Source organism: Nannizzia gypsea, genomic scaffold (assembly GCF_000150975.2).
Source record: "Nannizzia gypsea CBS 118893 supercont1.4 genomic scaffold, whole genome shotgun sequence".
NCBI classification, from domain to species: Eukaryota; Fungi; Ascomycota; class Eurotiomycetes; order Onygenales; family Arthrodermataceae; genus Nannizzia; species Nannizzia gypsea.
This window is the reverse complement of record NW_003345198.1, coordinates 567,701-583,541: the sequence shown is the minus strand read 5'-3', so window position 1 is coordinate 583,541 and position 15,841 is coordinate 567,701. Positions and strand designations below refer to the sequence as shown.

Below are 15,841 nucleotides of genomic sequence, written 5' to 3'. Positions count from 1 at the left end.
AGCAGTTAACAACTCACCTGGGCACAGTGGTACGGGCAGGGATAAAGGGTCTAGATGTATATTGGCACGACTGTTGGTTGTGTTGGACGGTTAAGAATAGCGGAGTGAGTGAGTTGGCAGAGCCCAGGGGTATACAATATGCATGGATGAAATAGCAAATATACATTAAAATTCAATTAACTTGCATTTGCCAAAAATGGTAAGTTGACAGCTAGATACTCGCTTCATCCATTACTACTATAATCAACCCCAGCGACACGCTGTCTAACTAGCCGTGTGAAATAAAGAGAAGAAGAACTCCAGATCGCTTATGCCCCCATCTCTAAACTCCGGAAAAAAATAGAAATTAAAGACTGTAGTCTTCCTACTCTGGTCCGGACCAGTGTCTGTCTTCCTTGTTCCAGCCTATCTTCGGCCATCCTGCAGGAAGGTTCGCGAACTTAGGTAGGAAATACTGGCCATTACAGCGTTTAGATTCGCAGGTCATATGGCATAGCCCGTACATTCTGCAGTAGCAGGAACTAGCATTGGGACAATGTATAGCCTTCTTCCCAAACATAACTATTTAATGTCATGTTAATGTAAGATTGCCAAGTTGGATGATATTTATGGTGGATAGGACTTACTATGCCATGAATATTCAAAAATCCGCCCGCTTATATGGTCACCGAGTTCAGTATCGAGTAGCCATTTCCGATAACGGATGTAATCCGATTTTGGACGCTGTTGTATTATTTCCCGACGTACAGCAAACTGCGAGCAGCACGCGACGCCCACGGTTTCTGGAACACTCTGGCCCGGGAATAGCTGTTCAAAAGATTTCTTGTAGAGGTGTTTTGACGATATGTCTTCTCCAGGGAGTCTTACAATGGCGTCAACCCATGGCCTGATTGCTGCGGGGCACCCTAAAGCCCAGTCACAGCGTAGACTGGTATAGCCTTGTTCTTTTAGGTAACCGAGACGGAATCTCTGTAGGAGATTGAGCGCGTCATAGTTGGGGTCGTCATTATGCCATTTGAACCGCTGCGCGTGATGAAAGAAGATGTTGCCGGGAAGCGAGTCGTAACGGTCAATGATGTATCTAGAGGTCCGGTTAGAGTGTACAGCAGCTTTTGAGAAAACAAGGGAACCTACGTCAAAAACACCATAGCTTCTCTCCCTTTGTTATCAGGAATACTTAACTCTGCAAAACTGTCGTCCACAACGTATATGTTCTTCTTCCAGCTTGGGAGGTACTCGTTTAGCCAAGTGACGTTGTCTTGCTGCTTGCTGGCTATGACCATTTCAACGGTGTTGTCATCCTTTCTAGCCGCTCGAAGGACGTATGGTTTGGTAGGTTTAGCCTTGTAGTTGCCATGATGAGATCGATGCCCATATCTGGAATACGGCAACGGGGTTTTTAGTGGTATGACCGGATCAAAGTTGTTGGACGATAAGCAGACAACAGTTGCTAGAAACACAGCAATAAGCAGATGAAAGCGTCTTCGAGCCCATCGCTTCGCCATGAAGCTACTGAATGCCATTTGAGCAGTGTGAATGGGAAGCATTGCGACACAGTAGTTAATCAGATGATCAGAATGCCATCTACTGTGACAAGGGTTATCTCATTGAAATAACATTATCAGGTATAGGACAGGAGGGAAATTACAGCATCACGCCTGCCTTAAGAAGCATTTACGGACTGGAAGATCAGCCTTTCTTGCCAGTGCTGATCTGGAGCATGGAGTAATAATGCGGGAGACATGATCTCCCACCATGTTCCATGGTTCCCTTGACAACAAGTGTAAAATTTTCAGGTAACATTGCCCCCTCTTTGCCCCCTCTGACAGCTCTGCATTCTGTGCTCCATCGGGTTGTGGTCGGGAACACTATGTATTTCCAAGCGAACTGGCATCTGGCATCTGGTATCCAACATCTCGAGCAAGGACGAGGTGGAGGAAGAGCAAAAATAGACTTCGTGGCACCTTTAGCGCGGGCTTTTCCTCTTTGGTCAAACAAGCGGCTATTTTAGGCTTTGCGCTTATCATAGCTGAAGCTTTTTCATAGCTCGCGTTTAATGTTCAATACAAATAGCATTTATAGAGTGATAAAGCATATATTCATTTACCGAGGTGATGAGCAGCCGGAGATGCAAATCATTCAATATTGTTGCCTATATAGCTGCTTTGCAGGATCAGGTTGATCTGACAATCAAGGAAAAGCCGTCGCCGAGACCCACGCTTAGGCCTGGGAAGCCTCATATCCGTCTCCATTCCCCCACGCTACTCCAGCTTGGGTCCTCACAGGCTGTAGCCACGGCCGCAGTGAGGCCCATGCTGCAGGTGGCTGTGCCAATGCTGGAAATCGAGGCCCGGTTAGCAACTATTGCATCATCCCATGACCACGTTGTAATAAATTAATATAATTAAAAAAAGAGTTATTCGGTGCCTTCACTGCATGTGGCTTTGAATATTAGCCATTGGGATGGAGTATATCAGCTTATTGACAATTTATCCAGCTTCCACGTGCCATTAGATCAGCTGCATGCAATTGACAAATAGGATGAACATCGAAAAACATTAACATTGGTGCTTGACCCTCTATATACTCGTAAAAGGGTGGTAATACAGGGTGAAGAATATGTAAGGGGGTATTGAATACGAAAATCCCAGCCATTAATATATGTACAGTATGAAAGTGAGAAGTTTAATCCTCGTCCATCTTGGTGAATTCTCCAAGTAGGATGTCGTCCGGAGCTGGGCCACGGGTATTCCGCACTGAATGTCAAGTTAGTAACCTGCCCGAGGAAAGTTGGAACAAAATACTCACCCCACTCAGTCTCGACTCTAAGAAAAATCCATAACCATCGCCTGGTAACTTCTAGAAACATAAGGGCAAATACTCCGCTCTCCAGGTCGTTAACCCAGTTTAATCGCGTGGTCAATCGGCTGAGCCAGGTAAATCGTAGGACGAGGTCGATCACAATGGCAGAGTAGTAGATGAAGTTGGCATGGAAGAAACGGTTTGTACGAAGTCCAAAGGGGTGTGGGTTTTCGTCCCTTAGAGTGGAGGAAGGGCGGAACTGGCTGACGATATCGGAGAAAAGACAAAGATCCCAATCCTTTTCGATATCCCAGTAAAAGGTGTATGAAGAGTTAATTATGGCAGCCAGTATCCTGCTTGAAGTTAGAATCTGGACTAAGAAAAGAATATACTAGAAACAAGCATACCATAATTTATGTAATGTCTCTTCGCTCACTCCTATGGTAGAAGCATCGTAATTGCGTTGTAGCATGGTCAGAGCAATCACAGGTAATGCTGTAGTATATTTAGCAGCGTTGGCCAGATGCTGACCGCCCCAACCATCAGTACGACGGTTCCCACGTCTATATACTCGGAAGAATTCGATCAGGCACTGCCGTAGTCGGATGATGCTGGGAACAGCAATGAGGAGAGGCACCATTACATGGCCACCACAAGCTCTATCAGGTATGCTGGTGCTAGACACATCCTTTGAGAAGAACATGCATGAGCTCACAAACAGGTCTCCAATCACTTTAGAGTAGCTGGTGAGCACGTCAGCAAGTATGATGTCGCCGAATTTGCCATCTTGGGATTCAGCGAGTCCTCCTAAGCTGATACGTTTAAGTGTGGTCAAGAATCGGTGTCTTCCTCCACGTGAGAGACGGTGTAGTGGAAAAGCAAGTAGCACGACAAAGAGAAATAGGTATGATTGCGGCAGAGCCTCCCAAGCAATGACTCGTGCAGGGTCACCATGCGTAATGAACCAGAAGGCAAGAAGAGAGATGGCTAGTGGGATGGAAAGGAGTGTCGCGAGGTGGTATGTCGACCGGTGGATAGTGACGGTGCCGGCGGTATTAGGTCGGGATGGATATCGTATTAATGCTGGGACATCCTAGAAAGAATTAGTCCAGGGGCTTTTTGTTTGGACAAGCACTGAACTGATGGCATCGAACACATACAATTTTAACAGCAGTGAGGTATTGGACATTCAATCCCCACCCCCATACGCCTAGACGGAGGTTAGACAGCTAGTTCACTGGGGTGTCTCAGCCGTTAGTGCAACGTACCAGCAACTAATATAACAGCAACACGATAAGGCAGAGGCAAGACAAGACTGAACCCGTCCAGCTTGGGGGACTCAAGAGTACCAGACTCCATATTCCATCGAAATCCTCTGGCTGGGCCAAAACGAAACAAAACGAGTGAAAGAACAAAAGCGCCAGGACAAGAAGCAAAAAGACGTAGAACTAGCAAGTTTTCTTCGTCCTTTTGTTGACGTCTTCATCTTTTCTCCAGCTTTTGACACTTTTTAATTTTTTGAGCCGCAAAATCGTGATCACGTGAAAGCTTATCACGGGCCGAGGTAAGTTTTGACATCAGAAAAGAAACGACGGAAAGAAGTCGAGAAGAAGACGAGAAGAAAGCAGGAGATATCAGGGCAGAAAAGACGGCTAAGATACCAATAATCAAAGACGAGATGTCTTCAGACAGCCTATTCGACTCATCCATGGGGGACGCAGCACTCAGCAAGACGCCCAAACCATCCTACTTCTTTCCCTGGGCGACATCCCCAGATATCATCCGCTCGCACGAGAAAGACAGCTACATCACCAGCACACTATCGACACAAGCCCAGTCCATCATCCGCACCCTCCGAGGCCAACGATACGCCCATACACATTCCGACGCCATCAAGAATGCCATTGAAGTGCTCTATCTCTCCCTCACAACGCTGCTGGGCAATAGAACCCTAGGCGAAGAATATTGCGATGTGGTACAGCTTGAAGACGATACGTTACAGCTCCCAAGCCTAAGTCGAAGGGCGGGGTATATCGTTAGTTCGATACTGGTTCCCTCGATACTACAGCGCCTACTACCTTCCTTGCGGCGGAAGTTACGTGCGAAACTTGAACGAAGCATTGCGCGGAAGCAGGCTAGGCTTGAGTTGGAAAAGGGGGATAAGAAGAAGAGAAAAGAAGCTGGATTCTCGCTGCGGGCTCAGCGGTATATTCTTGAGCATTTGAACTCGATTACGTCTCTTTCGCCCTTTTTTGCGGTCAATTTGGCTGCGTTTTACTTCTCGGGGGCATACTATCACCTATCGAAGCGGGTATGGGGGTTACGATACGTGTTTACCAAACGCATCGGTGATAGCGAGGAGAGGATCGGGTATGAGGTTTTGGGAGTACTGCTTGTATTGCAGATTGTTGTGCAGGGGATTGTGCATGCGAAGGAAGTTATTGAGTCAATTCAGTTGGAGGAGTTGGAGTCGGCAAAGGTATCGTCTTCAGTGGACTCGGCAGCCAGGGGAGCAGGAACACCTGGATTAAAGAGCATTAGTATGCCGGATGGTGTGGCGTTGTTAGCACCTGATGAAGCGAGGTATGATATGTCAGTTGAAGGAGATGCATTGGCCATGTCATGGATACCCGCCGGGCCGCAGCGGAAGTGTACGCTTTGTCTTGACCCGTTCAAGGATCCGAGTGTATCCACGTGTGGACATGTCTTTTGCTGGACGTGCATACGGGACTGGGTGCAGGAGAAGCCGGAGTGTCCCTTATGCCGACAGGAAGCGCTTGCGTCGAAGATATTGCCTCTACGAGGGTGACTGTAATGACTTTAAAGCCTCTATATATATATAACTAGTAGATATACCCTTTGTATTAATATACCCTAATCGTTTGATTCCATTAAAAGGTGTCTCTAAAATGCGTAGCTTATCTGGTCATTATCATAACAGCGTGATACATTCAAGTGTGACCCCGAGATTAACCAATCCCGCTTCTTCCTTCCAGGGGGTATCAAGAGGTCCAAAGTCCGAAATAACGAAACAACGAGAGAAAGAGAAACCGGAATCCTATCTGTTGCAAAAACAGTACAACAAGAAAGTAGATACCGAGAGATCAATTATGAGAAGTTGCGGGCCGTCCTTCAGGCTTCTTGCCAGCGCTGAATTCATGGTCTGTTTCCAACCACCGCTTGTATGTACCCTTGGGGTTCTTCAGTCTACTCATAAACCCTTTCGGCTTAGTCGGACTGTCTTTCGTGTTCATGTGGCTCTCCCTTTCGTCGAGATCCTCTTCATCCGAACTTGATAGGGATGAAAGGGAGAGGGAGGAGGAACTCTTCTGCAGGTACATTATCCTATTTTCTGACTTGTTCTTCATCTCACGCTGCTTGCCCTTGAGTTCGGCCATGCGTGTGGCATCGCCCTGGGAATCGAGGGTGGATATCTTTAGGCCAGGCAGGTTGGGAGTTAAGAACTCTTTTAGGAGAGGCAGGAGTCTGCCATTGGGTCTGTAAGTGCCGCTGTCGTTATCGATGATGAGTTCGTAGTGCGCGGGGTCAGTAGATGGCTCATGTTCAGCATCCGACTCCTCTCCGCTATTTACTTCGGCAGAAGCAGAACGGCGGTGTTGATGGCGGCGATGATGATGGTGGTGGGCAGACTTGTCGTCTGAGATCTGGCGAACAAAGAATTCACCGGAGTAAGCAATGTAGATTGATACATCGCTGTGCATGGTATGTTTACTGAGCAGGTCGATGCCAAACTCCTTGCCTGTCTCTGTGAAGCGCCACTGGCCGTCTAGAGTAATGACGTACGTGAAGATGCGTCCGCCCTGGCCATACTGGACAAAGTCAAGGAAGAGTTTTGTCAGGTCGATGGATGGCTGGGGGAAGACACCGTAGATGGTGTTGTGGTCGTATGTGTAGATGCGTTCATGTTGGTGGTGCAAAGCATGGTTAAGCAAACGGCCTCTGATGCTCTTTGCCGTGAACATTCCAGCTACAAAGGGACGGAACTCGACGTAGCGATGATACAATGGCGTCGGCACGGGGCCCGACAGCTGTATCTGCACTGCTTGGAAGCTATTGCCGTCAGTATCATGTACTAAATCGTGCATATTCAGATATACATTCCAATGAATGGAAAGAGTCTACTCACTTGTATCGTTCAACAGCGGGCTTGCCATCCTTGCTCTTGACCTTGTCCTTTATACCTACCAACCTGCCGATCAGCGGGGAGAAATGCTTGGTCCAGTAGTTTGGGCCAACAGTGTACAAATGAGCTCCCTCCTGGCCTGGTGTTCTACCCAGACACTCAACACTCACGTAGAGCAGTCCTTCATTATCAACATTCTTGGAGAATGTCGAGGCAATGGTTCGAAGGAGGTAAGCTCTCTGGCTGCCCATGCGCTTTCTGACCTTGAAACCCTGCTCCTTGATGCCTGGCCATGACTCTGAAATAGTATCTCTGACTTCAACGTAGGCACTTCCCAGCCGGTCGTCATTATCCGCGATATCCTCATCGTAGATGCGACATTTCAATTCAAACCCGGACGAAGGGACATTGGCAACTATCCATTCGCAGTTCCACTCGGGATTGATGGTGCGTTTCACCGTGGGAGTACGAAAGCAGAAAATGGGATCCTGCTTTGGATGGCGCGTGGGCAGGCCGGTCTCGAGGATGGCGGTGACATAAGGGTCGGAAGCCATGGTGCTGAGGTCGCCTATGGGCAGATTCACTGCGCGGTGGAAGGTGAACTTGAGCGTCCAGCCAGGCGGCGCGGAGGGCATGGGAGTGACATCGTAGCCTCCTGCTGGCCCCTTGTGACTTGGCGAGGGTAGATGAGACTCTGAAGCTGATCTCTGCCGTGGATTTGCGTCCGCATCAGCGTTGGTGTTCCCGTTTGTCTGCTCGTTGCCTGTGGCTGCCATGGTGGTGTATATCTAGTATAACCGCCACAGCAACGTATCAGGTAGTTAGTTATGCCTATCAAAAGAGTAACTATGAGTAAGCGATGAAAATAAATAGATCTGTGAGATGAGAAGAGGAGAGGATAAGGAAGTGAGAGAAAAGGAAGCTAAAGGAGGGGATATATAGCACCATCGGTATCAGTAGCGACCTCAGGCCAAGCAACGGGCAACGAGGCCCTTCAGCCCCCCGAAAATGCTTGTCCAAGAATGCTTGTTCACTTGTGCCAGTCAGGATTCGCACCGCAAAAGCGCAGTGGAGCATGTCCGGGTCTCCCTGGCCCGTCACTAGCCACAGTTCTCGCTTGCCCGGCGTCGCTCATTCGAGTATACGTGCTAGATGCATGGTGCGGTGGATGCACAGTGGGCTAGAGGGGGTGTAGGGCTGGTGGCTGGGAGGTTCGTCCCCTTTGATCCCCATGACCCTGGTTCGCTTCAGCTCCGATGGCCGCGAATTGATGAGCAAGTTGCCTAGTTAGTGCACGCATGCAGATGCAGAGCGAGCAGAAATCCGGAAGACGGTGCCGGCGGTTTCTGTGGTGACAACTGGCGAGTTACAGACTGATGGGGCTGAAGGGTTTTCTGGCGGGGTTCATCTAGTTAGTGAACCAGTTGACTAGTAAGTTGGAGAGATGACCTACTGTTGGGTGGCTCAGCAGAGTAACTAGTGTAATAGCCATACGTACTTATCTACTGTAGTGTAGCACAGAGTTATGTGTATGGCAGCGTGATGATGACGATGTTGAAGTTGAGGCTGAGGTTAGGAAGTGTTAAGAGCACAGGCCACCTTGTGTTATTCTCCTTTAGCTGCTCCGACTTGGCTACGCTCAGGGGATGGAAGATGGACATAGCGAGGAATTTAAGACCCGACTATAGAAGACCTAGGGACTGTAGTTATACCGTCTAGTCGTCTATCTAGTTATATATCTGATCACCCTTCGCCATGGCATCTTTAACAGATAGAGACGGCGTCTACCGCCGCTTGATCGACGGCAGGCTTGCCCATCCTCACTAGGCCGCTTTGTCTTCCTCAGGGGCTCAGCAAGTCAAGTTCAAATAGCTCAAGTCATAGTAAATTCATCTTCCGACGTTTGCCACTTTAGCACCCAAGGTTGCCTGGACAAGGTTGTGCCTGACGGCAAAGTAAAGCTTGTATTGTACCTGAGCCAAACACACAAACATATCAACATTCAAATCTACACGTACAGAGTTATTCAGCATTAGTTGGGGTAAAAATCAGTCGTAAGTAGGTTAGTTTCCACGGAAAAGGAACTGCATGTCCTCGGGGGTCAGTTTCTCTAGCGCCTCGCTTTGGTCTTTGTTGATAGTGCCGTTGATCATGTTGGCTTTCTTCTCTTGCAGCAGCACCATGCGGGATTCGACGGAGTCTTCGATGCACAGACGGGTGATCACGCAGGGGCGTCGCTGGCCGATTCGATGGCATCGATCCGCGGATTGCCATTCTGCAGCTGGGTTCCACCATCTACATCCGTTAGTTAGTACATAGCAAGGTATAAGTTAAGGTAAGGGGAGGAGAAAACGTACGGATCGACGATGAATACCCGTGAAGCTTCGGTAAGGTTAAGGGCCACACCACCGGCCTTGAGAGAGACTAGGAATACCTCTGTATCGACGTTGTTCATGAAGTAGTCGATGGAACGCTGCCGTTGGACAGGGGACATGCTGCCGTCTAGCATAACGGTGCTAATACCTGCTCGGTGCAGGCGCCATTCGACCAGCTGCAGCATGGAAGTAAACTGGGAGAAGACGATGGACTTGTTTGTGCGTTTCTTGCTTCGTAGCTTGTACAGGTCATATACCAGCATCTCGATCTTTGTTGAAGAAGTCCAGTTCTCCATCTTGATGCGGTTGATGATCGAATTCTTCTTCACGCCTCCTTCGTCCTGCTCGATGTCGGGCTGTTCAAAGTCGATGGAGAGCGGTAAGTGGCAGCGTGGACAGTCTGGTTCGGACCCGTACTGTACTGAGGCCATGTACTCCTTTGCGCACTGGCGGCAGAACTCATGCTTGCATCGAGACCGGATAGGTTCCTCGGCGGGTTCGTCGCAGATGCAGCAGACTAGCACGTTCTGGCCGCCTTCTGCGTGTTTCTTGAGGATGAGATCCGGGTGATTGGCTACTTGACGCATTTGCATGATCAGACCGAAGATGTTGGCGTAGTTGTTAAGCATCACTCCGCGGCTGACGTAGCGGTCGAACTCTCGGGTAGTGTTGGTCATGATGCTGCGGGAGAAGTCTTGCTCTATTTCTCCAAAAAATTCGCGATGTATTTCGATTCTATGGAAGGTTAATTTTGCTCCTATACTCATCTATATGAGAAAAGGGTATGTAAACTCACCTCTTTGGTGGAAGCTCCATGGACGAGGTATGGTCTCTCTTCACTCGTCGAAGCATAATCCTGTCAGTGAGAAGGCGTAGCTTCTTGAGAGCGTCCTTGCGTTTTACACTGTCACTTCGATGCTCCGTAACTACTCCTTGTTAGCCTGGAATATACAATATAAAAACGCATAGCATAACCTACTCGGATTGAGAATCTCCTGGTTAAAGACAGATACATGGTTGAATCCACTGATAGTCAAGACATGTTAGTAGCTTTCGACTTAAGTTTGTTTGGCTGGGTAGTGACATACCTGTGATTGCAGAGGGTGCACTTCTTCTGTGCATCCTGTGTCCAGTGCAGAGCCTCGCATTTGCATGACTTGCAGAAATAGCATGCAAACGGCTTGATGTCCAAGAATCGCAGGAGAGAGAAGAACTCGCCGATTCGGTTCTGCACGGGTGTTCCGGACAGACACCATTTGTAAGTTGCCTTTAGAGCGAAACAGGCCTTGGCCACGCTGGTTGTACGTTGCTTGATGTTATGGGCTTCGTCAAGGATCAGTCGGTGGAAGTCAATGGAGTGAAGCATGCTGGTGCCTTTGACCAGTCCACCGTCGCGTTTCCAGCCTTTGGTTTCCTTGCGGTACATTGATTCTAGACCGGAATCTATAGGACGTTAGGGATGCCTGTGCTGAAGGTTGACAGACAGCGGGGAGAATATGCATACATGATACCATGATGACGTCGTAGGCCTTGAGATCTTTGGCTTTGATATCCTTGACCTTGGAGTTGGCGTTATGGTAGACAAACACTTTCAGCTTGCCATCGGTATAAGACTGTATCGTGTCAGCTAAATCTTGCTTGGCAAGTAAATGTTTAGGGAGGGGAACTCTACATACGCCTATTTCAGCCTGCCATTGCATCAAGGCAACAGGAGGAACGACTACCAACGATGGCTTTCCAATTGGGTAATCCGACATCAGGAGGGAAACGGCCTGGATAGTCTTGCCCATGCCCATCTCGTCTCCAAGCAGGCCTCCCTTCCATTCAGACTGTTCCTGGGCTCGCATCCAGCTGAGTCCCTCGAGCTGGAAGGGCTTGAGCTTTCTATTGATACCTTCAGGCTGAGCAGCAGGGGGAGGTGAGAGGATGGGTTTCTGCTCTAGTTTCTCCCACATATCCACGATGTTAGGATGTTGGGTCTCAAGCTTCTTGCGTTCTCGTTGGGCCTGGAGAAAGTTAGTAGGCAATATAATTTCAATGTAGGGACATAAAAAGGCATGATGACTTACCCGTGTCATTAGTGGCTTTGCTACTTTCGTCGTCGAGCGACCCCCCGTCGCGAATCTAGTCAGGTTTCTCGAGAAATTCTCCTCTGAATCTAAATCCGAGTCGTATAGGTCTGAGTCCATCTCTGACAGGTCCGGGTCGCTCGAGTCCATAGAATCAGACATCCCGGCCACGCTATTCATCTCAGGGTCCGAAACCGAAGCCAAGTTCTGTGCCTTGGATGATGCTTTCTTGGGAGTATTTTTGGTAGCATGCTCGTTTGAACTGAACCACTCCTCCGAATCTGAATCTGAATCCGCCTCTGACTCTGGCTCGGACTCTGAATCAGATATCACGTACTTAGCCTTTGAGCGGCCATGGTTCGTCTTCTGCTTCTTAGCCGTAGGTCTAGGCATGGCATTGTACTCTTCAGCCTGCAGGGCCGCAGCCAGCTTCTCGTCATCAACCGTATTAGGTCTTTTGGCGGCTGCATTGGCTGTTCTCTTCCTGCCGTTCAAGCCAAGAGAGCTGTTTCTCAACTCCAGTGCTCGAGCAGCGGCATTGACCCTGCCGGATCGCCGGGTACTCGACTCAGGCTCGTTGTTCGGCGTTGCAGTGGCCGTTGTAGCGGGCGTGCTGTCCCCGACTGGACTCTCGCCGGCCCGAGATGATGAAGTCGAACCTGAAACTGAGGCTGAAAAACTGCCCTTTTTCACTGGAATGGCGACCATGACTGCGACCTGCTTCTGCTTCTGCTGCTTCTCGTCTGTCCCAGGCTGACCTTGGGCCTGAGACGCTGAAGAGGCCACTCGAGAGCTGCGGCGAGTTGCTGCCTGGCGAAGGGGGGTGTCTGGCAGAGATTTAGCTGGTAGCCAACCATCGAGCAGCAAAGTACCTACTTTTGCCATCCTTCGCCATTTCCACTATGCAGAGACTTCAAGTCTTTCTTCTTGTTCTCTTTTACTCTTGTGTATTCTCTCTTCTATCCTTGTCTTTCTTCTTTTTCTTCTGTTTCTGCTTCTCTTTCTTCTGTTTCTGCTTCTTCTTCTCTTCTTCTCTTCATCTTGTAGTATACGAAGTAAAAAGCGTACCTGAAACAACGCGTAAGAAGGAAAACGCGGCACGTGGTCACGTGAAGATAGAAACCACTTAAAGAGAAGAAGAAGACAAGAGACATTCAAAGGACATTCAAAGCACAGCCAGAGGGTATCAAAAGCACCAGAAGGAGTGCAGCTGGACAAGTGCAGAGAAGTGGCTGAGCAGACAGCAGAGAAGATGTAAGTGGCCGTCTTAGTTACTGGCAGCGATGAACATGCAAACTGCTGCTTTTTACATGCACAAGACTGACTATCGAGCGTTTGGCAGGTCAAACCCAAGAAGACGCATCCAGGGACCGTGAGTTGAGATACCAAAGAAGAGAAGAAGATGATAGAAGATAAAGAGATAAAGAAAAGAGGCTAATAGTATCTAGACGGTCTGCATTGACTGATTTCCTGGCTGTAAGTCTTTCTATGCATCTACTATATCTACGCGGAGAAGCTCTATACTAACAGCAGCAGGCACACAATATCTCTGCAGCTGATATCCGGCAGACAGCCAGCCAGAGAGCCAGCCAGGCCCAGCGGCATAACGAAGCTATCCAAGCTGAAGAAGCCAGACAGGCTGAGCTAGAAGTAGCTGAGGCAGAGGCAGAGGCAGAGGTAGAGGCAGAGGTAGAAGCCGAGATAGAAGCTGAGGCACAGCTGGCCAACGCGAGAAAACGCAAACGGCTCACGGCAGCAGCAGCAGCGAAGGCCAAAGCCAAAGAGAAAGCCAAGGCAAGACGCCAGGGAGCCGATGTCTCTGATGATGATGAAGACTACGAGGAGGCATTCAGTAAGGCTCGTGTGCCTGTTGCGGGCCAGTTGGCGAACTGCGAGCTATGCAATAAGCGCTTCACAGTGACTGCGTACAGCAAGACGGGGCCTGATGGAGGACTGCTGTGTACCCCCTGCGGCAAGCAGATGGCAGCAGACGAGAAGAAGGCTAAGCCGAAGCCGAAGAGACAGGGGACGAGAGCGAAGAGGCAGAAGTACAGTAACCTGCTGGACGGCATTGCACAGCAGGGGGCGTTTAGCTTGATGGAGATGTGTATCAAGGTGGGTACTCACTACTATACTTATGATTCCTTACTTCCCTTGGTCCAGAGGGGTATCTAGATCTTTAAGACTGATAAGGAGCTATAGCAAGTGGCGAACAATATCAACGATGTGGAGGAGTTTGGGGACTTGCCTGGGGATCTGCTGCTGCGGCTCAGCCAGATACTGAGCAAACGACGGGCGATGAACCGGCGGACTCTGGGACTGTTCCTACGCAGCGACATCAACACCATTGACATCTACGATGCAGCTCGTAAGTAATATTCGATCTAGGTTTGTGAGTATGTATGTAACTAACGTGAGCAGAACTGGAGGAAGAGGACTTTCAGCGGGTGTTCGCGGTGATGCCGTTCCTGGAGCGAGCCAACCTGCGATGTGCCGGGCAGCTCAAGGACGGCGTGCTGGAGTACGTGATGGGCCGGGAGAGCCGCCTCAAGCATCTGACGCTGGACGCATGCAACCTGGTGTCCGAGGGCTGCTGGCGACGGTTCTTCCAGACCTGCGGCTCGAAACTGGAGACGGTCCAGCTGTCGAACCTCGACTGCGCGTTCGACGACGAGACGGTGGCAGTGATGGTCGCGAGCTGTCCCAACCTGCGCCGGCTGAAGCTGACGGACTGCTGGAAGATCACCTACGGCTGTCTGGGAGCCATTGCCAGCCTGGACAAGCTGGAGCACCTCTCGCTGGACATGGGACACCGACACCAGGACAGCGGCAGCGGCAGTGGAAGTGGTGAGACAGCGGAACAAGACCTGGAGAGCGTGAATGCACTGCTGAGAGCGAGATGCAGCGGCCTCCGCACCCTCTCGCTGCAACACTGCAAGCCGCTGGACAACTCGAGCCTGGCGATAGTGCACGACCACGCCCGCCATCTGACCAAGCTGCGCCTGTCGCATAACGAGAACTGCACCGACGCTGCACTGGCATCGCTCTTCACTGCCTGGCCGAACCCGCCACTGACCTTCATCGACCTGTCCAGCGTGCGCACCTTCACTCCTACCGCCGTGGACGCAGACGACGACGACGCCGTCGACCATCCCGGCCTGGGCAGCGAGGGCTTCCGGGCCCTGATGGCGCACTCTGGCGAGAGACTCGAGCGACTGGACATCTCGTCCTGCCGGCAGGTGAAGTACCAGGCCTTCGAGGATGTCTTTGGCCAGGAGACTAAAGACAAGCAGAAGAAAGAGAAGACGTATCCTTGTCTGCGCGAGGTCGACCTGTCCTTCCACACGCGCGTTGACGACGTGGCTATGCGCCGGCTGTTCATGGCCTGTCCGGCCCTGCGCAAGGTCACTGCCTTTGCATGCTTCAATGTCGTTGATGTCCAGCCGCCGCCCGACGTCGCCCTCATCGGAGGCCTGAATGCCCATACCATGTAATCAACCCCGTACTCCGTAACTCCTTGCCTCTGCCTGTCCTTGTTGACTTCTGCATGTACTTTAAGCTGTATGTATGTAGAGATACTTTGCCTGACACCGTGACATCCTCGCTGATCCATGGCCCCTCGAAACTCTGCCGGGAACCTTGCTGCTCCCTTGCTGCTCTTCTTCTTCATCTCGTTTCGTCTCGTCGTCTCCTTCATCTCCTCCTTCTCTTCATCTCTCACTGGAGACACGTAGGTAGGCAGGCAGCATCACCGTCCAGCATCACTCGACCCTCAACCTCAACCCGTCACACAGCCAGCCAGACTATCACCGACCACCGACGATCTCAGTTCGTCCGTCTGCGTCTGCCTTCTGGTCCGTCTTCTGCGTCTTCTGCTGCGTCCCTCGTCTCTCGACTTTCTCAATGCTATTGTCTCGCGCTGAAAAAGCAAACATGGACACGCAGTATCCATCCCAATGCCCATCCACAGCCCATCCCCAGCAAGCTTCCTGGCTAGTTAGCTCGGCCTCTTCTCTTTTTTTGCGCTTTCTTTTCTTCTTCTGCTTCTTTTTTTTTTCCTTCATGCAACTCGTCGCTGATTTGATAGGCCCTGAGCTGTCCTTGACCTGGCATGGGAGATGCCTTTGGGTTCCTGGATGAAGCAGAAGCAGAGGCAGAGGCAGAGTCGAAGTTGGCATCTCGGAAGTTGACAGACGGACAGTGAGTACGAGTAGTGACAGCAGTGACAGTGACAGCCTGTATAGAGGACAGCAGCAGTAGACATAGATATAGACAGTAGACCTGGTATACAGAGATACAGATGGTCAGTTAGATAGAGAAGAAGAAGCTGAAACGAAGACTTACCTAGTAGTGACTCTCTACTCCTACTCTTAGAAGCCTTTGCCACCGAAGAATCTATCTTCATCTTATTCTCTTCTTCTTCTTCTTCTCTTCTTATTATCTTCTTCTCA

The 15,841-nt window shown here is 50.0% G+C and overlaps 7 protein-coding genes across 7 annotated transcripts; 2 read left to right on the top strand and 5 right to left on the bottom strand.

Annotated features, from left to right (window-relative positions):
- Positions 1–364: 364 nt before the first annotated feature.
- On the bottom strand, positions 365–1,547 carry MGYG_04860 (hypothetical protein; the record flags this gene model as incomplete). The annotated part of the gene is made up of 3 exons (XM_003172225.1): positions 365–561; positions 627–1,081; positions 1,135–1,547. 3 exons carry the CDS (start codon positions 1,545–1,547, stop codon positions 365–367), a joined length of 1,065 nt encoding a protein of 354 aa, XP_003172273.1.
- A 1,138-nt stretch (positions 1,548–2,685) lies between these two features.
- MGYG_04859 (ERD1) lies at positions 2,686–4,161 on the bottom strand (the record flags this gene model as incomplete). The annotated part of the gene is made up of 5 exons (XM_003172224.1): positions 2,686–2,756; positions 2,809–3,155; positions 3,210–3,895; positions 3,963–4,012; positions 4,071–4,161. 5 exons carry the CDS (start codon positions 4,159–4,161, stop codon positions 2,686–2,688), a joined length of 1,245 nt encoding a protein of 414 aa, XP_003172272.1.
- A 319-nt stretch (positions 4,162–4,480) lies between these two features.
- Positions 4,481–5,611, top strand: MGYG_04858 (peroxisome assembly protein 10; the record flags this gene model as incomplete). Its single annotated transcript, XM_003172223.1, has 1 exon — positions 4,481–5,611. One exon carries the CDS (start codon positions 4,481–4,483, stop codon positions 5,609–5,611), a length of 1,131 nt encoding a protein of 376 aa, XP_003172271.1.
- Positions 5,612–5,906: 295 nt separating this feature from the next.
- MGYG_04857 (C2 domain-containing protein) lies at positions 5,907–7,722 on the bottom strand (the record flags this gene model as incomplete). The annotated part of the gene is made up of 2 exons (XM_003172222.1): positions 5,907–6,873; positions 6,950–7,722. The coding sequence occupies 2 exons, from the start codon at positions 7,720–7,722 to the stop codon at positions 5,907–5,909; spliced, it is 1,740 nt and encodes a 579-aa protein (XP_003172270.1).
- A 1,287-nt stretch (positions 7,723–9,009) lies between these two features.
- Positions 9,010–12,275, bottom strand: MGYG_04856 (DNA repair protein RAD16; the record flags this gene model as incomplete). Its single annotated transcript, XM_003172221.1, has 8 exons — positions 9,010–9,241; positions 9,304–10,056; positions 10,118–10,247; positions 10,301–10,347; positions 10,410–10,764; positions 10,826–10,934; positions 10,998–11,327; positions 11,391–12,275. 8 exons carry the CDS (start codon positions 12,273–12,275, stop codon positions 9,010–9,012), a joined length of 2,841 nt encoding a protein of 946 aa, XP_003172269.1.
- A 398-nt stretch (positions 12,276–12,673) lies between these two features.
- Positions 12,674–14,884, top strand: MGYG_04855 (DNA repair protein Rad7; the record flags this gene model as incomplete). The annotated part of the gene is made up of 5 exons (XM_003172220.1): positions 12,674–12,762; positions 12,839–12,866; positions 12,927–13,505; positions 13,593–13,758; positions 13,812–14,884. 5 exons carry the CDS (start codon positions 12,674–12,676, stop codon positions 14,882–14,884), a joined length of 1,935 nt encoding a protein of 644 aa, XP_003172268.1.
- A 312-nt stretch (positions 14,885–15,196) lies between these two features.
- Positions 15,197–15,795, bottom strand: MGYG_09067 (hypothetical protein; the record flags this gene model as incomplete). Its single annotated transcript, XM_003172219.1, has 3 exons — positions 15,197–15,379; positions 15,586–15,671; positions 15,735–15,795. The coding sequence occupies 3 exons, from the start codon at positions 15,793–15,795 to the stop codon at positions 15,197–15,199; spliced, it is 330 nt and encodes a 109-aa protein (XP_003172267.1).
- Positions 15,796–15,841: the final 46 nt, after the last annotated feature.